This window comes from Pleurodeles waltl, chromosome 5 (assembly GCF_031143425.1).
Source record: "Pleurodeles waltl isolate 20211129_DDA chromosome 5, aPleWal1.hap1.20221129, whole genome shotgun sequence".
Classification (NCBI taxonomy): Eukaryota; Metazoa; Chordata; class Amphibia; order Caudata; family Salamandridae; genus Pleurodeles; species Pleurodeles waltl.
The window spans coordinates 424304394-424331477 of record NC_090444.1 but is presented as its reverse complement, the minus strand read 5'-3'; the positions used below and the strand labels follow the sequence as shown (position 1 = coordinate 424331477).

General features: G+C 42.8%; 1 protein-coding gene across 2 annotated transcripts in view; it reads left to right on the top strand.

Annotated features, from left to right (window-relative positions):
• The window catches only part of EML6 (EMAP like 6), an 854573-nt gene that overhangs the window by 583309 nt on the left and 244180 nt on the right, over positions 1-27084 (top strand). For both annotated transcript variants that reach the window (XM_069234186.1, XM_069234187.1), the window contains exon 19: positions 4388-4499. In XM_069234186.1, coding sequence (XP_069090287.1) covers positions 4388-4499 — 112 coding nt within the window. The remainder of the gene's footprint in view (positions 1-4387; positions 4500-27084) is intronic.

Genomic DNA, 27084 nt, shown 5'->3' with positions numbered 1-27084 from the left:
AAAATATAGTTGCTTGAGAAAATCGTTGTGTTCTACTTAACAGCAGCAGCTGATATGTCACCCAGTACTTGAACTCCCGGCACACAAGGCCTTGTTTGCGCAATTGTTTTTTCTGGTACAGAAATCAAAAGGGTTGCTCTTAACTCTGTATCTTGCCTTCTGCCTGCTGCTCCTTATCCTACCATGTATCTGTTGTAAATAGCTATATATTACAAACTCCTGATTTACTCGCATCTATAGAATTAGTTAGTTCCTGTTGTATTCTACCTAGTTCATTGAGGAGCTATCTAAAGGAAAACAAAAATGTGGCCAATTAGAAAAATTGATGTTATGCATATCTGACAGCTTATAATCTTTCCTACAGAGTTAATTCAGAGTTTGCAGATCAAAATTGGCATTTTGAAACTGCTTCACTCTGATATGGTCTTAAAAACCTCCCCTTTCATGCTTGTTCTTCCACATCATATCCATGATGCTTTGTCCACCCTTTCCATCAAAATATCAATTTACATAAGGATGTGCATTGCTTAATCAAAGTGTTCTTAAAGATAAAGGGCCTTTTTACGAGTTGGGCAGTTGAACTGCCACAACTACAATACGTCAGTGGTGAGAGCCCTGTCAAGCCATCTGCCTGACCCCTGTCATATTACTGTTTCCACCGGACTCACCAGCAGAAACCGTCGTATTACAACATTTCCGCCGGTCAGCCCAGTGGAAACAGTGCAGTGGCATTGGCTTCGGCTCCCTTACGCAGCTGAGGCCAATGCTGTTGCACATAGCACCCTCACAATGCGCACTGTCTGCCATAGCAGACAGTTTGCATTCCGAGGATGCCAGGACAACATTGTCGTGGGCAGTGCAGGGACCCACCTGTGGTCCCCAACACTGCCTTTCCTCTAGCTGCTGTGGCTGGCAATGACTTTGACTGCCACCAGCCAGTCTGGATCCCTCATCCTGTTGGAGATGGCAGTCGGACCGCCAGGATTGCAGCAGTCCAACCCCCACTGTGAGTTTGGATGTCCGTGGACTGCCAAACTCGTAATTAGGCACATACACCAAAGTAGAAAATTTGCTTTTGTTTGTGGCAGCGTGGACTATCCTGCCTTTTTTAGGTAACTCAGGAATTGTTTAAGCTAAATGTCTTGCACAGCTGAAAGAAGCCATGTTGCTTATTCCTTCTCACAAACTATGGGTCGTGCCAATAGAAAGCAGCCCCAAAAACACGATTTGTGCCAGTTTTCCTCCTTGAACAATTTCAAAAGACAATAGTCCTATATCCTTGTTAGTTTCTAAAGCTTGGAGATCTGTCCTGCTAAGTGTCACATATCTGGAGTTAAACTAACACATTTTAAGGTCATTTTCAGTATTGGCACAACTGCACAAAGTTTTCACTCATCATTACATTGAGTCACATCATCTCGTCCTCTGCCTCGCTGCCGATTTGGTCATATCTGGCACCTGGAAGGGAAACGTGGCTCACTTCACTGCTTGTGACAGATCGAGAACAGTATCACTGCAGCTAATAAGATGGAAACTTTGGTGCATGACCTTCATTGGGCTGTATTGTTGTTCCCACGAGGCTGAAAGGCTTGTGCCTTGATAAACATTAGTGACATAGCTCAAAGTAGAGTGCAGTATGCCTACATTGGGATCTACGTGACTCTTGTGTGAACATGAATGCAAGCCACCTGGACAAACCACCAGAACCAACATTCCAATCCAATGTAAGGAGAGGTTTTGCAATAGACTTTCTCTGCGGTTGAAACCAGATCACTTTAAGCCTTGTGAAAGTGAATTGATGGCTTCATCCCTGGCTCGGTGGAGACATGTGTAACTTTAGGGCACTACAGTGCACCTGACATTGGTAGAACCTCCTGACTCTCAAGAACGGTTGCAAGCTATGATAGTTTAGTATGATCTCCAGGTTCAGAGTTTACTCAGGTTGGTCTTGTCCACCTTTGTCTCTATATGAAAAGTGGATGAGGAGTAGATGTTGTGACATGATATATGGTTCTGAACAAGGACTAGATGCTAATATGACACCTGACAATACGTTGAGTTGTATTTTTGATACGAAAATAACAATACATTTAAAAAGAGACATCACGAAGAGAGTATATTGAAGGGGGAGGTGGCCAATAACCATCGGCAACCACAGGAACACATCACACAGCAAAACAGCAGTGACCCATTTTTTGCCCCTCTTCCAACCACCACTCCATTTGGTGGTAGCATCAGAAGCCATTTATAAGAGTGGAAAGGACCACGAATAAGAGATGGATTCTAAATTTAGAAGTCTGTTCAAAAGACAGGACGAGGAGTAGAGATTACCTTCCTGAGCCAAACCTTCTCTTTAAATCTGACCAACATGTATTTACTTCTGCTATCAAGGATGCACAAATAAATCTGTTACAGTACTTAAATTGTTCAATTAGGCAACATTTCTAAAGAACTCTCTAGGATTGTTTTCAGACTTATATAGCCTTACAGTCTTACAGACCCTTTACACTTCTCCCATGAACTATTTGATTCTCTCTGTCTCTCGCTACCTGAGGCAAAAGATGGCTCTGCAGTAGAAAAAGAAGAAAATGTTGTACCTCTGGATGGGCTTCCACTTTCTTTGTCATATCCTCCGCTTTCTCTCCTACTTAAGACTTCTGACACCATAGCACTGGCCATATTTACTGCCATTGCACTTCATACCGGCCTTCAGAATCTTCTTTTGAGTCCTGCCTGTGTAGGGTTGTGGTATCAGGATTTGAATGTAAATTATCACAGAGATGCAGGTACGAGGCTAATCTGTTCTTTAGTATTCATTCACTCTCTTATGCAGTGGTTCCTCTATTTGTCTGTGAGTTTATTTCCAGCCCTGCTGTCCCTGCTCTATCCTGTAATGGAAAGTCCTGCTCCTCCCTACTCTTCTTGTACAGTTCCTGGTGCCAGAAATGGCATCTAGTGTCCTGGCTGTGGACCTAGGTCAAGTCTGCATTGCAAGCTTCCTAGTGTCCTCACAACATTACATCTCCCCATCTCCTTTGAGAAAAACAAAGCATCCTCAACACATCTTTTCCTTTCTTAAAGAAGGATGACACAACATTCCGACTCACCCCCCGAATTAAGGAAAAAGTCCCTAGGTGTCTAAGTGGCCTTGCTAGTTTAGGGTTCTTAAAACTGTAATACGTGCTCTCAGAATGGATGAGCTTTTCTAATTCTGAGATTTTGTTGTTTTTGTTTTCTCCACTGGTGCTTTCTTGCCTGTGGTTTTTGGATACAGGTATGTTTTCTTAACCTTGATGTCACTGATAATTGCTTTACTGCTGCTTCTGGCCCACAAGGACTGGATAATTGTTTATAAGCCTCAACACTCCTGTCTTGCCAAAGGGTAAGATTTTTTTGCCAAGTGCTTAGCCTAACGGCTGGGCCTGTGGTGTCTCAAAATATGATGGTCTTCTGTCCATCACGGTGGTGGATGCCAAGTTGATGGAGAGAGTAGAGGCCAACATACTTTAAATCAGGCCCTTAGTCTAACCATAGAGAGGACTGAGTTCCTATTCCTAGCCCCACATCGAAAACGGAGGATTAAAGTATTTTATCAGAACAGTTCCAACAGGAACAACAACCTTGCCCATGGAGAAAAAGTTATATTATTGGCTATCTTCTTTGACACCTACTTAAAAATGCACATGCAGAGTGATGCAGTTGTTGCCACACTTAAATATTAATTGAGAAGAATTCACAATATTTTGTGACGTGCTCGCACAGATACTATGTAGCAATGGCAAGAGCCATGATTGGCTGAAAGACAGTGTCCTGTAAATTGCTTTGTAATAAATAAAGTGAGCATGTAATTGATGTTTGAAGCTATGAGACTCCCCTCAAAGTATATGCATTTATTTATTAAATCAATTTTTATTTTTGCCATTAGATGATGTAGTGGTTTTGTGACTAATTTCATTGATATGTGCAAATACTGCATGAATACTAACATGGCACCACAGGTCAGGGTCTATATTGTTGAGTAGTGAGATGATCACTCCACTATAATCTTCCTTGGATTTATTTAGCCATTTGCTGCCATGATACTAACTAAAAGGGCAAATTAGCCTTTTCAGTTCTGGCTCTGGGATCACAATGCTGCAGATATTGCGAGAGTCATGTTGAGAACAAGTTTTATCTTTGACTCATCACTGCTTTCAGATCATTTTAAATAAAACTTCTCCATGGCAGCAATGTAGGAGTTCTAATCCTTGAGCTGTGGTTGAGGTCGGTTTGGCAATTATAGCCATACCAACATTAGTAAGTAGAAGGGAGTTATACACAGTTGTGGCTCTTCATCTAACTGTGAAGCTCAAACATACTCTGAAAATAACCATTTTATTTTCTGCAGGGATTTGTATCCGGAGGAAAGGATGGAGTGGTTGGCCTATGGGATGATATGTTTGAAAGATGCTTGAAAACATATGCCATTAAACGAGCAGCATTGTCATCTACCTCTAAAGGTAGGAACATATGGGCGCTAAAACTGAATTTAGATTAATAAAAACATGCTACTGCATAGAATGCTATAATTTATTCTCTGTTTCAAATTCACTCACATGACATATCGTTTTGTAAGGCGATTGACTCCTTCTTATTATAAAATGAAGCATCAGCACATAAAATATCTTTCTAGGCTATATTATATAATCTTACCTTGACTTATACTTTTAATAAGAGCCGGGTCCTTTTAGATATCCTAATTTTTTTGTCCTTGTGTTCTTCTCTAATGGCGATGTTTAAAAAAAAGAATGTATTGGGTTTTCGAGGACGTACATGCTTACAACAAACACGTCCCAGCATCTGACATTGTGTGCAGGGCATTACAAGCAGTTTTGGCATCATTTGGTGATATTCGACTTATGACATCAGAGCAGGAAATTCCAATACTGTAAACACTGAAGAGATCTGCCTAATGCTGCATACAAGTACCCGGGGTATATGGTAACAACCCGTTAGATCACATAGGAAGCTGAACAACAACCCATCATACCAACAAGCCTCATGCCAGAATGCAGCCAGGATACATATTAGGATTAAGGAGGAGTGTCGAGACGGGGCACACCTGCTTACGTGAATACACAGATCAGTATTCTGACCCAACAATAAACCTTTTGGATGAATAAATTAGACAGTCTGTCGGCATGTTATTTTAATGAATACACAAAGTTGTCGAGTTATTTATTTTATGTTGAAAAAAAGGAACATTGTCATGCAAAAAGAAGAAACAGCTCATCATTAATACAAAATGTGTTTGGCACAAGACGATAAAACATAAGGCACAAGTCTGTAAGTTAAGTGTTTGCGATGATTTCATTTGAAGTTTAGCCACTGACATTAATTTTCATGAGGTTTTGTTTACACAAGAATAACAAATGGATTGTATCCTGGACAAGAGAAATAGATGTGGGGAAAACTGAAACATGGTGAAGATGGAGGCAATGGAAACAGGTCCAATTAGCTCATGCACAAAGGAATGTGAGAACGCTTCCTGGTCAATGGTTAGAGTAGGAAGAAGCGTAAATATTAACCCGTTCACTGCCAAGCCTTTTCCCCCTCACGTGCCAAACTTTTTTTGGGCTATTTGGGGCAGTTCACGCTTGGGCCCTCATCACTTTTTGTCTACATAAGCTACACACACCAAATTTGCGTCCTTTTTTTTCCAACATCACAGGTACCCAGAGTTTGTGGGTTCCTCTGGAGGAGACCAAGAAATTAGCCAAAATACAGCAAACATTTCGTTTTTTAAAAATAAAATGGGGAAAAAGGGCTGCAGAAGAAGGCTTGTGGTTTTTTTTCCCTGAAAATGGCGTCAACAAATGGGTTGCGGTGCTAAAATCACCATCTTCCCAGCTTTCAGGAACAGGCAGACTTGAATCAGAAAACCACATTTTTCAACACAGTGTTGGCATTTTACTGGGACAAACCATTTTTTACTATTATTTGTGCTTTTAACCTCCTTCCAGTTAGTGACAGAAATGGGTGTGAAACCAAAGGTGGATCCCGGACAGCTAAACATTTCTAAAAAGCCAAAATAGCCAATAAATGAGCTGCACCTTGTAGTGGGTTTTCATTTGGTGAAATATAGAGTCAAAAATAGGTATCAAGGAACCCTTTGTATTTCCAAAATGGGCACAAGATAAGGTGTTGAGAAGCAGTGGTTATTTGCTCATCTCTGAATTCCGGCGTCCCCATACTAGCATGTGAATTACAGGGCATTTCTCAAATAGATGTCTTTTTTTACACACTGTCTTACATTTGGAAGGAAAAAATTTAGAGAAAGACAAGGGGCAATAACACTTGTTCTTTTATTCTGTGTTCCCCCAAGTCTCCAGATAGAAATGGTACCTCACTTGCGTCAGTAGGCCTAATGCCCACAACATGAAACGCAACATGAACACATCACATTTTTATGTTGAAATCTGACGTGTTTTTTGGAAAGTACCTAGCTGTGGATTTTGGCCTCTAGCTCAGCAGGCACCTAGGGAAACCTACCAAACCTGTGCATTTTTCAAAACTAGACACCTAGGGGAATCCAGGATGGGTTGACTTGTGGGGTTCTCACCAGGTTGTTACCCAGAAGCCTTTGCAAACCTCAAAAGTTGGCCAAAAAATCACTTTTTCCTCACATTTCGGTGATAGAAAATTCTGGAATCTGAGAGGAACCACAAATTTCCTTCCACCAAGTGTTCCCCCAAGTCTCCCGATAAAAATGGTACCTCACTTGTGTGGGTAGGCCTAGTGCCCGCAACAGGAAATGCCCCAAAACACAACATGGACACATCACATTTCCCCAAAGAAAACTCATCTATTTTTTGCAAAGTGCCTAGCTGTGGATTTTGGCCTCTAGCTCAGCCGGCACCTAGGGAAACCGACCTATATTTGTATTTGAAAAGTAGACACCCAGGGAATCCAGGATGGGGTGACTTGCGGGGCTCTCACCAGGTTCTGTTACCGAGAATCCTTGGCAAATTCAGAATTTGGCAAAAAAACACATTTTCCTCACATTTTGGTGATGGAAAGTTCTGGAATCTGAGAGGAGCCACAAATTTCCTTCCACCCAGTGTTCCCTCAAGCCTTCCGATAAAAATGGTACCCCACTTGTGTGGGTAGGCCTAGTGCCCACAACAGGAAATGCCTCAAAACACAACATGGACACATCACATTTCCCCAAAGAAAACTGACCTGTTTTTTGCAAAGTGCCTAGCTGTGGATTTTGGCCTCTAGCTCAGCCGGCACCTAGGGAAACCGACCTATATTTGTATTTGAAAAGTAGACACCTAGGGGAATCCAGGATGGGGTGACTTGCGTGGCTCTTGCCAGGTTCTGTTACCCAGAATCCTTTGCAAACCTCAAAATTTGGCAAAAACACACTTTTCTCTCACTTTTCGGTGATAGAAAGTTCTGGAATCTGAGAGGAGTCACAAATTTCTTTCCACCCAGCATTCCCCCAACTCCCGATAAAAATGGTACCTCACTTGCGTGGGTAGGCCTAATGCCCGCAACATGAAACGCGACATGAACACATCACATTATTACGTTGAAATCTGACTTGTTTTTGGAAAGTGCCTAGCTGTGGACTTTGGCCTCTAGCTCAGCAGACACCTAGGGAAACCTACCAAATCTGTGCATTTTTCAAAACTAGACACCTAGGGGAATCCAGGATGGGTTGACTTGTGGGGTTCTCACCAGGTTGTTACCCAGAATCCTTTGCAAACCTCAAAATGTGGCCAAAAAATCACTTTTTCCTCACATTTCGGTGATAGAAAATTCTGGAATCTGAGAGGAACCAAAAATGTTCTTCCACCAAGTGTTCCCCCAAGTCTCCCAATAAAATTGGTACCTCACTTGTGTGGGTAGGCCTAGAGCCCGCAACAGGAAATGCCCCAAAGCACAACATGGACACATCATATTTTCCCAAAGAAAACTCACATTTTTTTTTTGCAAAGTGCCTACCTGTGGATTTTGGCCTCTAGCTCAGCCGGCACCTAGGGAAACCTACCAAACCTGTGCATTTTATTTAAACTAGACAGCTAGGGGAATCCAGGATGGGGTGACTTGCGGGTCTCTCACCAGGTTCTGTTACCCAGAATCCTTTGAAAACCTCAAAATTTTGCAAAAAAACACCTTTTCCTCACTTTTCGGTGATAGAAAGTTCTGGAATCTGAGAGGAAGCACACATTTCCTTCCACCCAGCATCCCCACTATTCTCCAGATAAAATGGTACCTCACTTGTGTGGGTAGGCCTAGTGCTAGCAACACGAAAGGTCCCAAAACACAACATGGTCACATCACATTTCCTCAAAGAAAAGTGAGCTGTTTTTTGCAAAGTGCCTAGCTGTGGATTTTGGCCGGTGGCTGAGCCGGCACCTAGGGAAACCTAGCAGATCTATATTTTTTTAAAAGTAGACACCCAGGGGAATTCAGAATGGGGTGACTTGTGGGGCTCTTGCTAGGTTCTGTTACCCAGAATCCTTTGCAAATCTGAAAATTTGACAAAAAAACACTTTTTCCTCACACTTCGGTGATAGAAAGTTCTAGAATCTGGGAATAGCCACAAATTTCCTTCCACCCAGCGTTCCCCCAAGTCTTTTTATAAAAATGGTACTCTCTCTTGTGTGGGTAGGCCTAGTGCCCGCAACAGGAAATGCCCCAAAACACAACATGGACACATCACATTTTCCCAAAGAAAAAGGACCTGTTTTTTGCAAAGTGTGCCTAGCTGTGGATTTTGGCCTCTAGCTCATCCGGCACCTAGGGAAACCTAGCAGATCTATATATTTTTGAAATGTAGACACCCAGGAGAATTCATAATGGGGTGACTTGTAGGGCTCTCACCAGGTTCTGTTACCGTGAATCCTTTGCAAACCTCAAAATTTGACAAACAAAACACTTTTTCCTCACATTTCGGTGATAGGAAGTTCTGGAATCTGAGAGGAGCCACAGATTTCCTTCTACCCAGTGTTGCTCCAAGTCTCCTGATAGAAATGGTACCTCACTTGCGTGGGGTCAATACTGGAATCCCTACCAGTGTACACCCGGAAATTATACACATATCCTGTACTACTTTCAGACAGTTTATACAATTTAATTCCATACCTTGCCCTCTTGCTAGGAATGTGCTGCCTAAAAACCAAACAACCTTTAAACAGGACCAAAGACTCATCTACAGATATTTCTTTGCATGGATCATAGACCTTTGAAAACCGATCTACAAAATGATCAAGGACAGGCCTAATCTTAAAAAGACGGTCAGAATCAGGGTGATCTTGTGGCAAGGCTAAAGCATTAGCAACAAAATGCAGCATCCGAAGAAGAAGCTCATACCGGTTACGACTTATGGTTGCAGGAAATATAGCAGTTGTCAAGGGACTAGTAGACCAATATGAAGACAGTGAGGGCTTCCTTATCAGCCCTATAAAAAAAGTTAAACCAAAGAACTTTTTCAACTCTTACAGATTTGCAGGAATCCACCGGCTAGATCTAGAGTATAGCCTAATTCTGGTAGCGTTGTCCCTCAAATACTGCTCTGCATACAAATACGTCTGCTCAACAGTCTTTTCCAAAAATACGTTATCCATAAACAACTGAAAGAAATTGACAGGCAAAAGGTTTTCCTTATTCACTCTACACCCTGGGACACCAGCAAAGGCAGGCAACTGTGGCTGCTCCATGTTTGGGGAAACCCAGAGTTCAGGTCTTCCAATGGGAAGCCTTTTAGCTGCTGGCTGCTGCACCATTGACACATCAGCGCCCTCCTCTAAAACAGGCACTTCATCGTAACTGAGAGTGGCTTGATCATTAGAAGATTCCTCTCTGACAGAAAATTCACTTCCAGAATCTTGCACTTCCTCCTCTGCCTGAGATGCAGAATCAGTCTCATAATCAGGGTCAGAAGACGACTTAAAAAGCACACTAACACCCTGCTGAGCGGTCATCCTACGGCTAGCCAGGATCCTTCATATGAAAAGTAACTGGACAAATGGACCACCAGCAACCAGCACTGTGTAAGATAAGTAATAAACAAAGTGTGTCTTTAACTCTAAGAGTTATAAACTCAAAAACTATACCACTCACTTTCCTGAAAAACATAGACTCACCAGCAACTACTCTTCACAGCCACATCAATCACCAATGATATCCCACTAAAAGGAAAAAAGAAAAGAAAATTACACATAAGACAACACAGATATCATTGTGCACTAATCTAGTGACAATTTCACACAAAATCCTGCATTTAGTACACCACCTACTAAAATGTCATTCATGCATGGCAACAATAGTAATTTGGAGCAAATTGTTATTACTTACCTAAAATATGCAACTACGCAAACCGCACGTCAACCACTGCCAAAACCGCAACGAGCCACAGCAAAGGAAGCAAAAGGTTTGAACTAGAACAAAAAGGAGAAATAAACCGTTATAATCACAAATGCAAACACCCTGCCACCAAACATTCAGAAATTTTCCCTGGTGTCAAGTGGTCTCTCCACCCTCCTCGGGGTAGATGGGCCGAAAAAAACTAGGCTGATCTGGCCCCCCCCACGCAAAGAAAAAAAAAACTAAAAAAAATCTCTGGTGCCTTAGTGGCTTCTGCCCCCCCCTTGGGGGCTGATAGGCCTAAAAATAATAGGCCGATCTGTCCCCAAGGGGGGCAGAAATGGTGTAAATAATATTGCCCCCTCGCCCCCTTGGGGAGCAACCCTTGCCCAAGGGGCCCCCCACACAAAGCACACACGCACACAAGATCCCTGGCGCTAAGTGGATTCTGCTCTCCTTGGGGGCACATGGGCCTAAAAAAAAATAGGACGATTGAACTGCCCAACAGTGCCTTGCCCCCTTTGGGGGGTGACCCTTGCCAAAGGGGGCACCCTCCCAACACAAAAAAAACAAAGTTGGGAAAAAAAACTGGCCTCCTGGTGGCGTCTGACCCCCTTGGGGAAAGATGTGCCTAAAAAAAAATAGGCAGAAATGGCATAAAATAAGTTGTCCCCTTTCGGGGGCTGACGCTTGCCTAAGGGGCCACCCCCCGCCCCCCACACAAAGCAAACACGCACATGGGCCACACCAACACAAAAAAAAAACACAGAAAAACAATCCCTGGTTTCCTGTGGCTTCTGCCCCCCTTTGGGGCAGATCAGTCTAAAAATAAGAGGCCGGTCTGGCGTAAAATATATTGCCCCCTTTGTGGGGGCAACCCTTGTCCAAGGGGCCGCCTCCTACACTAAAAACACACACACAATATCTCTGGTGCTAGTGGCTTCTGCCCTCCTTGGGGGCAGATAGGCTTATAGAAAATAGGCCAATCTGCCCCCAAGAACTGCCAAACAGTGCTTTGTTCCCTTTGGGGGGCAACCCTTGCCCAAGGGGCCGCCCCCACATAAAACCCCCACCACAAAAAAACAATCCCTGGTATCTAGTAGCTTCTGCCCTCCCTTGAGGGTAGAAACGGTGGAAAACATTATGCCCCCTTAGGGGCGCGACCCTTGCCCAGGGAGCCACTCTCGGACACATTAAAAACACTCACACACAAAAACAAAATCCCTGGTGCCTAGTGGGCATTCCTGCTGCCCGATCGTGCTGCGATCGGGCAGCAGGAATGCTAAAAGAGACATCTAGGGAAAGGAAAAGATTTTCCTTTCCCCCAATGCCTCTTTTTCAGTAAAAGGCCCCCCTTCCTCGGCTGGAGGAGAAACTCACCTGTTTACTCCTAAATGCGCTGGAAGCAAATGGCTTCCAGCCTTTCCGGCACCCTCTGATGATGTCAGCGTGTGATTGCCCGCTGATGTCATTGGGGGGGTGAGGGTCGGGCTGGAAGGGGAAGCGATTCCTCTTCCATCACTGCCCCTGGGAGGGGGGTGAGCGGGGGCTAGCGCTCCTCCCATTAGCCAGTCCATGGACATAACGATTACGTCCATGGCAGGGAAAAGGTTAAGAGTGCATGTTTCTGGCCAACCCACAATGGTAGATTGCCCTCATACATGAACATGGATACATAATACTAATTAGGCATGCCTAAGTATTATAAATATTCTTTATTAAGTTAGAAATTGTGTATGATTGGTTTTTCCAGATGAAGCAAAAATTAATAGAAAGGGCAATAAACACTGTAAAGAATTGGTTATACATGAAAATACTTTAACATGAAGAAGAAAATGAAGGCTTCGCAAAATAAAATAATACAAAACTAGAATCTCATGTTTACTGAATTCAGCATCAAAATGTAGAAGCTATATGTGATTGCAAGTGAGGCGTTCCCTTTATTGGAAAGGTATTACTGCCCTCTTCCTCTGTGAAATTATATTTTTCTTTTGGAAAAAATATATAACTAAACCCATAAAGGGGGAGGCTCCAGGAGCATCTTTGCAAGGAACGGAACACCTCTCTTGCATTCACACATAGCCAGGGCTACTGGAATTATATGGATGGGGAGGGCCAAATTATGTGACAGGGTTGATAAAATTATGCAGCACAAAAATGCAAATTATGTGGCGTGATGCAGCACATTTTATGATAGTGTTACGTCATGTTGTTTGTCATTTTTCCATTTGTTAACACTGACTGTGAGTAGGTTGCACCTTATTAGTAGCATTCTAACTCTGAATTAGAGCAATAACCAACAGAAAGGTGATCAGTCAAACTTTTCAAATGGCTGTCAACTGCATGGCAAAACGTGTCACTGTGTTTTTAGTAACTTTTGAGCCATTTGAATCTATATTTCTGCACAAAACGCTGCAATCGCACAATCGCGTAATTGCAGTGGCCCTGCACAAAGCATCTACTTTTTTCTTTTAAATTGTGAAAAAAGGACATTGTATTGCTTACTATATTCTATAAAAGAAACAGTTCTGGAAACATGGTGGTAGCTTTTCGTAGCTTTCACCTTAAATGATTCCTCTCAGCTATTCAATTCCACATAATCTGTCACAATTTGTATAGATACTCCTAATTAGTGATATCATATTTTACCTAGTTCTGAATACATATGTACATGATACAATGGGTCATGTATAAGTGAGGGGTCTCCAGTGACTTCTTGTCAGAGGCAGAATTAGGTATGAAATTCTCAGCCTCACCTTAAAAAGCCTGCCAAGCTCATCCCCCATCCAACCTCTGCAACAAGATCTCCCCTTATAAACATCCAAGCAGATTTTGTACTCACAGGTGACAGATATGCTTCTAAGCTGCCTGTCTTATCCGACTTGAGGGAGCAACTATTATCCTTCAACGTGTATCACAGTAATTTTTTCAGGTGGTCCTCTTCTCTACCAAATGGGCTTACTTAGCCAGCAGAAGTACCACCTCCCCGAGTCCACAACCTTCCATCAGATGTCCTGCAGCAATGATGTGCCACCTTGTGGAGAGTCAACACTTCTCTCAACACTGTAGTTTTTGTGAAGTCCACACCCTTCCACAGGTTCTCCATTTTTTCATAAGTCTGTGCCCCTCACCAGCTATACCATATAGTCAGCTGCCCGCAACCCCATTACAACTATACATTATTATGTGACCCAAAGTAATGGTCTGCCCAAATCCCCTTATATTGGTAATGTGTGTTAAGACTGTGTTGGTGTTGGAAACATTAGCAGAGGTTTGGTAAAGTCACCAAACCCCAATGCTATAAAGTGGCAAATGCCAAAAGTGAGCCTGACCCTCACCAAAATTGAAAACTGTGTCCTGCAATCTAGATATATGTATGGCAAGTGGCTATATAGTGTTGCACTCTTGCCCACAATCTATCATCCCATAATGAAAGGCCATTGGTTTAAGACCCTATCCCTGGCCAAAATGTGCTTTCTGACGGTTTCTTGTAAAGAGTGGGATGCTGCAGCTTTCCGAACACCTAAAGTAAATATGCTGCATAGTTCTTTTGAAGGTCTATGTGTCAATGCCCCTGTGAAGAATTAGTTGATGTGGCTCCATCAGAATTCATGCTCATCCACACCTGTGAACATGCCAGTGCTGCAAAGATCTTAAACCAACTAGAATATGAGTTAGAATATAGGTTTCAGCTTGGAGCTTTGCTTATAATTAGCTTCTATTTGTTATGTTTGCTTAGTTGAATCAACAGGCCCATTCTTGAATCCCTTCAACTTGCCAGCTGTGCAGACGTTCAGATATAACTTTGTCCAACTGTGTGAGAAGCGCTATGGCTGCAACCCAAGTTGTCTGGGTTATGTTGTGCATTTTAATAGGACACAGTGCTTTAGGTTCTTTCTCAGTCTGTGAATGTGGGTTTCCTCACCAGAGTATATCTGTGACAACAGGGCCTTTTTCGGTATTCCCGATTGGCCATTTATGCCAGGGCTGATGGCAATGGCATGCATATTGACAATTTTAACTCATTCATGGATTTCAAAAATGTAAGAATCGTTGTTACACAGACTGGTAGGATACCAGTCCACAAAATGTCTTCATAATTAAGAACAGCAAAGTTAATTTAACACAGTTTGATATCTTCCTGATAGTCAATGTTAGTTAATGTGAGTTCATCAATATTGCTGTAGGTCTAATCTTATGAAAACACTATTGGTACTTCATAGCCCTATAAGTCTAGGTACCTCATAGCTGTATGAGTCAATGAGACAGTGTCCATCGGCACCACCCTACATTTTGTCTCTGCGAGTCTTCTACCTTTTAGTTCCCTGTCCAGATAATTTCCTGTTTCAGATTAGTGAAGATATAGCTGTTTACCAGCAAACATATTCTCAACAATGTCACTGTTCTTTCAGTTGGTGTACAAGGCACATACAACTTCCTCTCTCTAGTGAACGCCTGCATTGTTGAGAAATTGGGACCACAACAATCAGCATAATACATTTCACAAGCATGTGCTCAAGCCGTACAGATGAAACAATCAGCCATGCTGCCTTAAATGTGATATGCTTGAGAATCTTGAGTTACATTTTACTGGATTTGACCTCTGCATTGTGCCTGTAGTGAAACTCTATGAATAATGCCATAGCTTTCAATTCAATGTACAACTAAGGTCCACACTTGATATTGATATGATATGATATTTATAGAGGGCACGGCTACCCTAAGGCCTCCCAGCGCCAGATAAGGAAAGAAACCATCTACAATGAATTCCAGTCTGACCCTGTATTGAATGTAGCTTAAGTAGAGAGTTGTGGAAAGAGCCATATTTTTATATACTTCCTAAATATTGATTCCTTGCTTACTGGTCTAGTGTGTGTCAAAAGGGCATTCCAAAGTTGTGGGCAAAAGATCTGCTGCCCCATTTAGATCTCCTAATTCTCCAGTATTGGGGTATCTTTCATAGATTCACATGCTTGAATCATTCCCCGTCGTCGAAGTGGGAGTCCCACGGTACATAGAAAGCAATAAATAGAGATATATATATTTTTTTCATTGATGTCAATAGGAAAAAACACATTCAATTGTAGAACTATCAGCCTCTTTAGAAAGAGCCCAAAATTCAGCCAATCAGGCGTGACCACCCCTTTAGAACCCTCAGCACAGAGGCTCAGTCTCTCAGATTTTCTACCGCACGTCGTGTGTAAGGGAGTCTCCCTGAGCTCATCTCAGTTTTCTATCTCTTCAAGAGAAATTCTTGGAAATTTTCACTTGACTTTTTCTACAGAAGTTTTCCATCATGTCTACAACAAGAAAAGGTCTGTTTAGACCTTGTGGGACCTGTGGAAAATTGAGACTTCACTGTGAGGATCCTCACAAGGAATGTATCTACTGCTTACATCCAGAGCATAAGGTCAAGGACTGTAAGATCTGCAGGAGCTTTCCCAACAAGACTCTGAGGGACAGAGAAGCCAGGCTCCTACTTTGGCTCCAGAAAAGAAAGGCAAGGGAAGCTCTTTCTGAGGAGGAGAGTGACACTTCAGTGACCTCAAAGAAAAGGAAGAGGTCTGTGGAGAGCCTATCCCCTACGAGCAGTAAGTCAGCTAAGAAGCTGCATGCATTTAAGGACAAGCCAGGGATCTACCTTCAACATCCAAGGTAGCATGTGGCAAGGTTCACTCAGAGCCATCCACACCTGCTTCTTCATCAAAGAAGCTTAAAAGGCCTTCAAGCTCACTACCTCCGTCGACGTCCAGAAAATCTACACCGTCGACGACACCCGTCGACGACAGGCCTTCCTTCGACGACGACTACAGTGACGGCCACGTTTACGGCTCCTCCATCACCGATGATAGTAACTTCGTCTCCGCTATCATCTACGACGATAACGTCGGTGAGTCTGAAGTATGGTCCATCGTCGTTGCACACCTTGAAGATCACAAAGAAGCCGTCGACGGGTAAGAAGCTGAAATCTTTGCCGTCGACGCATTCATCGACGAGAAAATTCAGTAGATCACCGTCGGTTTCACCGACGAAAGTACAGACGACGCACCTGTCGACGACAACCCCGCCAACGGCAATCCCGTCGACGGATGGCGTAGCAATATTGACTTCGTCGTCGACACTGGCAGCACCGATAGCGACTACACCGACGACGGCTCCGTCAACACCTACACCGTCGACGAGAACACCATCGACGAGTGCTCCGTCGACGGCAGCTCTGTCGACGACTCATTATCCTCACTTTGGAACATCTCCTTACCTACCGCAGAGAATTTTACCTGTAAAGAGCAAGTCTTCTTTATTGCTTCCATCACATACATCGCCCAGTAAGGTTGCACCAATTCCTCCGCAGTATCTATTTGCTGATGAAGATGATGACGGTGATGTTTATTCTGATGACGGCTTTTTTCCGGTGGCACGTAGTCCATCTGAACTACGCATTAAGTGCCAAGAGGAGGATGAAGAGGAGGATCTTCAGCCTTATTCGGACCAGCAGGATCAAGGTCATCTAGAACAACAAGAGCAGACAGTCCAGATGCCGGTCTCGTTGATAAACAACCTTCAACAGATGATGCAGGATTATTATTCGAGATTTCCTCCAGCTGGTTCTTCTACACCGGTACAACCTCCACAGACGCCAGTGTCCACTCCGGCTAGACCTTCAGAATTTCCGGACCCTACCACAGCACCTTCATCGGTTCAGGGTATTGCTTCACCTTCATCCGAGGAGGAGCAAGAAGAAGGGGAGATACAGGACTCGGATTCTCTCATTCCGGAGTGGGATGAGTATCAAATCCAAACTCCATCTCCGTCTACACCGCCACCAGTGGACTCTCCACCGCAGGACATTGGGGGTTTCCATAGTGTCATGGAAAGAGCTGCGAAAAGATTCCAGCTGCCAATTACTTCGAAACAGTCGGACTGCTTTCTTTATGACTTTAAAGAAGACACTAGGAAGTCGGTAAGGGCCATACCCATTGTTGATTTCATTTGGGAGGAGGGCCTAAAGGTCATGCAGACTCCGTCCTCCATTCCCGCAGTCTTACCGAGACTAGAGAAAAAGTATAAGGCACCAGACAACTCCCCAGCATGTTTGATCAGCCATCCTAAACCGGATTCGGTTATTTCGCAGGCAGCTCAGAGGAGGTCCAGGAATCCATCGGCATCTCTGACTGCCCCCCCCAGACAAGGAAGGACGTCGTTTGGACTCCATAGGCAAAAAGTTTTCAACTATGGCTGCCACCACTGTGAGAGCAGCTAACTCTCTAGCAATCCTGGGGAGATAAGATCGCCAGATGTGGTCTGACATGTCACAATTCATAGATATGTTACCTGAGGGCAGTAGAGTAGAAGCACGTAGAATTCTGCAAGAAGGAGAAAAGATTTCGGCTGAAATCATAGACTCTGCCATTGATGTTTCCTCTACAGGATTTCGACAGTTGGCCGGGCCGGCCGTACTCAGACGCCAGGGGTGGCTTAAGGCTACCTCTTTTAGGCCTGAAGTTCAATTGAAGATTCTAGACATGCCGTATGATGGCGAGCTTTTGTTTGGCAAGCATGTCGATGATGCATTGCAGTCTATTAAGGCATACACTGAGACAGCCAGATCACTGGCAACGCTACAGTACAAAAGACAACCCTTTCGGGGAGCGAGAGGGAGAGGAACCTTTTCATATAGAGGAGGCTCTCAACAATATCGTCATTACTCCTCTTACCAAGGTCAATTTCGTTCAACCTTCGGCCAGCAACAACCGCATTCCTTTCGTCAGCAGTCATCCGCTCGCTTCAGGCAACAAACGAGAGGAAAGTCGGCTTTAAGGGCCAAAGAAACAGCAAGAAAGCAGTGACCCTCATCAAGTGTCTGCACCCAGCCCCTATATCAACACTCTTATAGGGGGCAGAATTTCCAAATTTCTACACCAGTGGTCCAGAATAACTACAGACAAATGGGTATTGGATATTATCAACCGGGGGCATACACTAGAATTCAACCAACCTCCCCCTCAAGTACCACCAAGAGGTCCCCCGCCAGCCCATCTCAACAAGCTTATGGAACAGATTGCTATTTTAATGAGGAAGGGAGCAATAGAGGTCCAAGGAGCCAGAGGGGAACAGGTTTTTACTCCCGTTTTTTCCTTATCCGGAAGAAGACCGGGGACTGGAGGCCTATTCTAGATCTTTGTTCGCTCAACAAATACCTCAAGAAACAATCTTTTCGCATGATCTCTCTTCAAGACGTCCTGCGCCTGCTCAACCGAGGGGATTTGATGACATCGTTAGATCTTCAGGACGCATATTTCCACATTCCCATTCACCCCAATCATCGGAAATTCTTGCGGTTCAGGGTTGCAGGCATTCATTACCAGTTCAGAGTGTTGCCTTTTGGCCTCAGGTCGGCCCCAAGAGTGTTCACCAAGGTTTTGGCGCCAGTGGCGGCCCACCTCAGACAATTAGGGGTACAGGTGTTCCCGTACTTAGACGACTGGCTAATAAAGGCACGTACAACATCGAAGGCTGCCAGAGACACGGAGACATGTCTCTCCCTTTTCGGAGCTTTGGGCTTGACAGTCAATTACCCCAAGTCTCACCTAGAGCCCACCCAGAACATCACGTTTCTAGGAGCCATCTTGGACACTGTGCAAGCGAAAGCCTTTGCTTCGCAGGACAGACGAAAGAAACTTCGAGACTTAGCAACACGTCTCAGCAAAAGAAAGTCCGCTTCAGTGCGGACTTACAAGTCTTTTCTGGGGATGCTATCGTCTTGCATTCCATTGATAAAGAACTGTCGTCTGCACATGAGGACTCTTCAACAACAATTAGACAATCAATGGAAACAGATAGAAGGCTCTTTCGACTATGTAATTCGAATAACCCCTTCAGCACAGCAGGCTTTCAGGTGGTGGAAGAAAACTCCCCTCGTCTCAGACGGTATGTCATTTCTGAAGGACAGGACCATGCACGTAGTAACAACAGATGCATCCCTAGAGGGATGGGGTGCTCATTTGCAGGATCTTTCCGTGAGGGGAAAATGGTCCACTCAAGAATCAACTCTCCACATAAATGTATTGGAGTTAAGAGTGGTTGCCTTGGCACTCAAATCCTTCCTCACGAACATCAGAGAACAGACAATACCACGGTCATGCATTACATCAACAAGCAGGGAGGCACAAGATCTCGGGCATTATCTCTGGAGGCGCAGAAACTGTGGCATTGGGTAATTCAGCATCGAATCTCCATCAGAGCAGAACATCTCCCAGGGATCACCAACACCTGGGCAGATGCCCTAAGCAGGACTCGAACCAGCTGCCACGAGTGTGAACTCAATCAGTCAGTTCTCGACAGTCTCTTTCGTCGTTGTGGCAAACCCAGTCTAGATCTGTTTGCGACCAAAGACAACAAGAAATGCCAACACTTCGCAAGCTGGCGACCACAGAAGGGATCAAAGGGGAATGCGTTTTTGATCAGATGGTCAGGGATTTATGCATACGCTTTTCCCCCGCTTCCACTCATCCCGAGACTTCTGCAAAAGATGAAGAGGGAACAATGCAGGATTCTACTAATCGCTCCCAGATGGCCACGCCATTTCTGGTTCACAGAACTTCTATTACTTTCGGAACAACCTCACATTCGGCTGAAGGCAATACCGGATTTGTTAACAATGAGCCAGGGTCAGGTTCGTCATCCCAACCCAACATCTCTTCGTTTATCAGCCTGGCTCCTGAATTCTATGAATTCGATGGATTAAATATCCCTCCGGATTGCAGGGAGGTGCTTGCCTGTGCCAGAGCTCAGTCTACAAACCGAACATACAAGTTCAAGTGGAAGAGGTTTTGCTTATGGTGCTCAACTTCCAACGTTCATCCTCTAAGGTCATCTCCTGAACACATTTTGCCATATTTATTGCATTTGGCTAAATCCGGTCTTTCACATTCATCTATTAGGGTGCATCTGGCTGCCATATCCCGTTTCCAACGGACGTCTCAGTCACCTTCACTATGGTCGTCCAGAATAATAAAACAATTTCTTAAAGGTTTATTTAGGATGTTTCCACCAATTCATCGTCCTGCACCGCAATGGCATTTGAACATTGTGCTCTCCCAATTAATGAAACATCCGTTTGAACCCATTCATAGAGTGGATCTCAAGTTCATCTCTTTTAAAACAGCCCTTCTTCTGGCCTTGACGTCGGCAAAGAGAGTCAGCGATATCCAAGCCTTCACAATTTCTCCACCTTTCCTCCAATTCAAGCCAGAGGTGGTCATTTTGAGAACTAATCCAAAGTTTATACCTAAAGTTCCATCATCTTTTCACCTAAATGAACCGGTGGTTCTCAGAACATTTTTTCCAAATCCACAAACGATAGCGGAACGAGCTCTACACTCTTTAGACATTAAACGCTGTTTAAAATTTTATATTCAAAGGACAAGCGGCTTCCGTAAATCTGAACAATTATTTATCAGCTATGGAAAGATCAATAAGGGTAAAGCCGTTACTAAACAGAGTATAGCGCGCTGGATCTCTTCCGCCATACAGTTGTGCCACCAGTTGGCAGGGAAGCCATTATCATCCAGTGTCAGAGCGCATTCCAATAGAGCGGTATCCACTTCAACAGCTCTGTTCGCTGGAGTCCCTCTGAATCAGATCTGCAGGGCGGCAACATGGACACGTGCTCACACTTTCACCCAGCATTACTGCCTAGAGGCTACTGACAAGGTGGATGCTGCGGTAGGACAAGCGGTATTGCGTAATTTATTTGCATAAGGTGAGCCAATAACCTCTTACCCTCCGTCCTCTGTGTATTGTTTGAAGAATAATTTAAAGTATATAGTTTCATGTGTGTGGGTATAGGTATATGTATTTTATATATATATATATATATATATATATATATATATATATATATATAGATAGTTTATATAGCTAATATGGTTAGCACTTAATTTGCAAATGTTAATTGCCTATATAGATTCAGATAGCATGCATTATACATAGGCATACTATTGGTGTTACAGGAATCAAACTTTTGTTCTTACTGCTGGCTATTCTGATTCAAGCATGTGAATCTATGAAAGATACCCCAATACTGGAGAAGAAAATGAGTTACTTACCTGTAACTGTGGTTCTCCAGTATTGGTATCTTTCATAGATTCACATGCGACCCACTCTCCTCCCCAGAGAGGCTCACCTCCTTTGTTTTTTTTCCTGTAATCTCTAGTGCGGAGAAATCTGAGAGACTAAGCCTCTGTGCTGAGGGTTCTAAAGGGGTGGTCACGCCTGATTGGCTGAATTTTGGGCTCTTTCTAAAGAGGCTGATAGTTCTACAATTGAATGTGTTTTTTCCTATTGACTTCAATGAAGAAAAAAAAAAAAAAACTCTATTTATTCCTTTCTATGTACCGTGGGACTCCCACTTCGACGACGGGGAATGATTCAAGCATGTGAATCTATGAAAGATACCAATACTGGAGAACCACAGTTACAGGTAAGTAACTCATTTTCTTCTTGGGACCTTCAGGAGATGTCCCTGAGCTGATCTGATAGATCTTGAGGGGTGATATTGTGTCAATAAGCCTCTTAATTTCTGCGTGCCTTTATTATGGATCACTTTATGAGCTAAACATAGCGTTTTAAACTTAACTCTTGCTTCATCTGGCAACTAATGTAGTGTTTGCAATGGCTTCTTTGTTGAATGTGTCTTAGGGATTTTTAGTAGCGTTCTAGTGTCTGCATTTTGTACTACTAGGAGCTTTTTTGTAATGTATTTCGGAGATCTTAGGAAACGAGAGTTACCATAATCTAGGCGCAAGATTATCATCACACCCTGTATCACAGTTTTCCTTAAGTTTCCTGGAAGTAACAGGATAATTGTTTGAGTAGTCCTAAGTACCCCAAAGCAACTACTGGCCAATTTTGTTGCCTGGGAGTCCATTGTAAGGGTATTATCAAGCCAAATTCCAAGATTTTTAATGAGAAATTTAGGGGTGGGAGGGTTACCCAGACAATCTGGCCATCCTAAATCGATATTTGAATGTGGGTTGTTTTCTAGGAACATCACCTCGTTTTTTTCACTGTTGAGTTTTAGGCAGCAATTTGCCATCCACTTGGACATATCTTCCAGGCACAGGGATAGCTGTAGTTTTTTTAGTTCCTTCCCTTTTGCTATTGATACCATCAATTGTGTATTATCTGCATAGGATATGACTGATAGACCATGGTTAATCACAATATTTACCAAAGGTCTTACACATATATTAAAAACGGTAGGGCTAATTGAGGAACCTTGAGGTACTCCTCTTTTAAAGGCCCTTGTTTCTGAAAAATATGCGTTTTCCATTACTTGGATCTTCAATAAAGGATTGCATCCATTTCAGGGCCTTATCTTTCACTCTTATCTTATGATCCACCATATCAAATGCCACACTTAAATCTTGCAAAATAATAGCAGCTGTTCCTCCTTGATCCAATCTCCCTCTGAGTTCCTTTGTGACTGTTAACAGTGCTGATTCTGTACCATGCTGGGCTCTGAAAATTGAAATTGACATTCTTATCTGATCACCCTTTGCACATAGATTCCCACCACATTCCCAACCATCCAGGTCCACATCAACATGATTCCCCTAGACCTTGCCAGTCTCCAAGGTTATGTTTATTGAAGCTGTTGCAGTTGGCCACAGCAATGCAATTTCTAAGGTATGATACACCTCAACATCAGTTAATATACCTACACTAGGAGACTAGAACTCTTATCCACCTCACTGATCGTTTAAAGGGTTTGAAATCCCATGGTTCACCTTTTTAGATGGATATTCTTAAGCTCTTTACCACTTATGATTGAAAGCATTTTACTTCACCGTTGCTTAAGAGCCACCAGTCGTGAAATTATAAAATATTTAACTGTGCAAATGGTAGCTTAGGGAGGAAAGCAAAGTTGTCAGGCTTTACCTTTTCCCCATGCGCCACGAAGATTGCCAGTCACATTAGAGTCTGTGGCCTATATTTTTGGAATCTTTCTCTCTCTCTAGAACCTGCAAGTCAGAACAAACCACCCTTTTGACCTGTTGAAATCCTTAAATCCCTTCTGTTTATTCGAGGTAGTGTAGTGTTGTCCAGTGCTAACAAGTGGGTCCCTCTGCAGTATTTGTGGCACAAATTACCTCTCACTTGCTTAAGCACACAATCACTCACTAATTCATTTCTAGGAAAGTGGCTGTGTACGCTCTATTGCACAAAGTCCTTTTACCTTGCTTTAGTAAGTGGATGCGCAGTGCAGGACAAAAAATTGAGCCAGCGACTATGCAGCATTGTGCCATAGGCCCAGCCCAATTAATAGATTTTCCCCATTGCAGTTATATAATTTTGATGTTATAGTAGTGTATTTGTGAGCATTTTATTCAAAATACATTACTTTCAATTTATTTTCATCTTTGTTTTGGTACTACATGAAATATGCAGGACAAACTATCATTAAGCTAGACTTCCAACACCTGCTACAAAGGTATTGCTGTATTTGTACATAAAAGTAATTGTTCAAAGTCATGGTATACTTGTGCATAAAAGTAATTGTGCTTAAGGTCATACTGCTTTGGAAAGCTTGAAAGAGTTTTTATATCAATTTGGATCAGGAGAGTTTCTACATTGTACATAGGAATTCTGTTTGATGCACAAGAGCATCATCGATTTGGATCGGCATATGCTGAAATGGTAATGATCAGAAGTAAGTGAAACAACAAGCGATAGTGTATCCACCAAGGCCCTCTTTATAAGTGGCCTGTTAAAATCCCTGTTATTTAATTGCACTACAATTACTGTTTGTATGCTCCTTGTAAATCTGGGGTCTCAGAAATAACAGAAATTATGGGCCATATGTACGAAAGCTTTTTCTCATAGACACAGAATGGGTAAAATCCTTTCGTACATCTGGCCCTATATGTTTGTGGGAAATAACGTGTAGAAAACAGTGCCTCTACACTAATTCCTGTATATTTTCCACCAGAGTTTCACATAAAGATTTCAATCTCCTTGTGAAAAAAAAAACCGTAGAATTATCCCAGCAATGGGGCCCATTGGAATTCATAGACTACTTAGAATCAAGGTCTTAATTAATGAAAAAATGCACAAATTTACTAAGGGTCAGTGGGCCAGTTAGACCTGGACATAGCTCCTGAAGACCCTAGAGTTTCTGATTAAATGTATTGTTCAATTTCGAGTTGTATTAAGTGAGCTTTGAGCATAACCCTGATGGTGAGGGTGACCAAGGGTCAATAACCTTCAAGAGTTTGTGCTTGGCCTTGTTTTGTATCGATAGCCACCCGGCTAGATGACCGCAGGGGAGATGTTTGTGTGACTTGAAGAGGTTGAAGAGAACTTGAACCACAAAGTTTGGCACTCTTTGTACCGGGACTGTGGAGAGTAGGGAGTGGGTTTTACACCAGAAGGCTGCTTCCTTAGTCAGATTTTCTCATTATCTAGGTTTTAATGTGGGACTTGACTTTCTGGAAACAAATGTTGGAACAAATCATTTAATTGTTCAGTATGTCAGATAAACGATTCAAACAGCATGCTTCAGTTGAACAGCATGCCAATATTCTACACACCTGCAGACAGGTTGAGGGGACATACAAAAGCTGTGCAATTCTTCTTGAAGAAAAGATACTCATCATGAGAATGAAAGCAAGAGATGCAATATCATGGTTATTCAAAGTATAAAGAAAATTAATTTATGTGGTTTCTCAGCATGCTCTCCAAACTTGAACTGTTATTGTAATTTACCTTTTCTTCTCTACTTGTTTTGAAAGTTAATTCCGATTTGCTCAGGGACTTTAGTTACACAACAAGGTCCTATCTCCAAAATGTGTATATCCCTACAGGACAGTGGACCCAAGCTGTGTCCCACCATTGTGTAATGTACCACACAAAAAAACACTTCTTGCTTTAAATTGACTTAGCTGATACATTTTGGAAGCCAAGTTATTTGAGAGCTTTACCCTTCCTTCTCATAATGTGATATATAGGATGGCTATGGAGAAGGTGGTTGGGAGCAGGTGGGCAGGGAAGTAGATGATTCAATTTTTGCGGTAGCTCAACGTGGAGAGGCCCACACAGTGATGAATAAATATCAGTCTTTAAGTCTGGTGGAGAAAGATAGGAATGAGCAAATTATGTGATTGTCAAACCTCTCTAACACATGACTGAAACCACGAATCCCAACTCTCTAACCGCAGCAGAGCTACCTTTCACTGAATACATGTTTGGGAGTTTATCCCTTCAAGGCCCCCTACACTGGAACTCCATATCTGTAGACATTTGTGCCACCATGCCAGATATGTCAAGGGCAGCAAGGGTAGTTAACAATGTGGATTGGATAAATATATTGTTCATTCTTCTTGAGCCCAATTTAACTGCACATGTTGGCAATTCACTTTGCAGTGCAGTATTACAATGTAAGAATTTGGATTACTATTTTATGGGCTCAGGGGGTGACTACCCACCTCCAGGATTAAACACAACCTTTTTCAGAATGTACTATCAAAGACACTAAATTAACCTGAGCTCAACCCCCTGGTAGGTAAGGCACAGAGCAGGCAACCTTGACCTGCTACAGTGTGTAAAGTTGCCGCACCAAAACAATACTTACGTTGAAATACAAAACAATAAAAATCCCATATTAAATTAGACAAATAGAGCACAATTTAATAAACAAAACTACAAAAAATGAAGAAAAAAAAATAAGTAGAACTGGAGATGTGTTTTTTCAGATTTTAAGTCTAAGTAGGGCCAAGAGGCCTAAAGTACCAATGGTAGTCAATAGACACCATAGACTGGGACCTACGTGCAATTTGACGATGACCCCAATTGAGCATGCGTCACATATAATAACCTGGTTTTGTCCTTGTCAAAGATTTTACCTTCTGACTTTACTCTGTTTAGTCCGAGTGCTCCCAATGCACCACATGCACCACATGAGTACACTTCTTAACTCTTCATGACCTTAGGGGAGGTACTTAGGATCAGATGTACATAGTTTTATTCTTGTTGCAAACGTCCCGGCTCGCAGAATTAGGCTGTTTGCAACAAGAAAAAAGCATTTTGTGATGCACAGACCCAATTTTGTGATGCGTAATCTATTTACCAAATCGCAGAGGCGGTTTGTGAGTCACAATTAGGATGGGGTGTTCCCTTACTAATTGCGAGTTTGCAGTGCATTGTATGATTGTTTTGTGACTGTGAATGCTTTCACAAAACAGTCACAGTTGGCACCAATTTCAAATTGGTGCTAATCCATTCGCAAACAGGAAGGGGTCCCCATGGTACCCCTTCCCCTTTGTGAATGGATGCGAAAACATTTTTTTTCAGACCAGGCAGTGGTCACACAAACCACAGCCTGCTCTGAAAAAATGAAAAGAAAACTTTTCATTTTTTGTTTTTAAATGTATCCTGCATTCCTTTATAGAAAACGGGATGCATTAAAAAAAAAACCACTGCTTTATTGAAAAGTAGTCACAGACATGGTGGTCTGCTGTCCCCAGCAGGCCACCATCCCTGTGAGGGCGGCCAAGCCCAATGGGGTCGCAGATTGTGACCTACCTCATAGATATTTATAAGATAAGTCATTTGTGACCTCATTGGGAATCACAAACAGTGTCATTGACACTGTTGTACATCAGGTTTTGCGACTTGCAAATTGTGAGTCACTAAGACTCGAAATTTGCAAGTTGCAAAACCTAATAT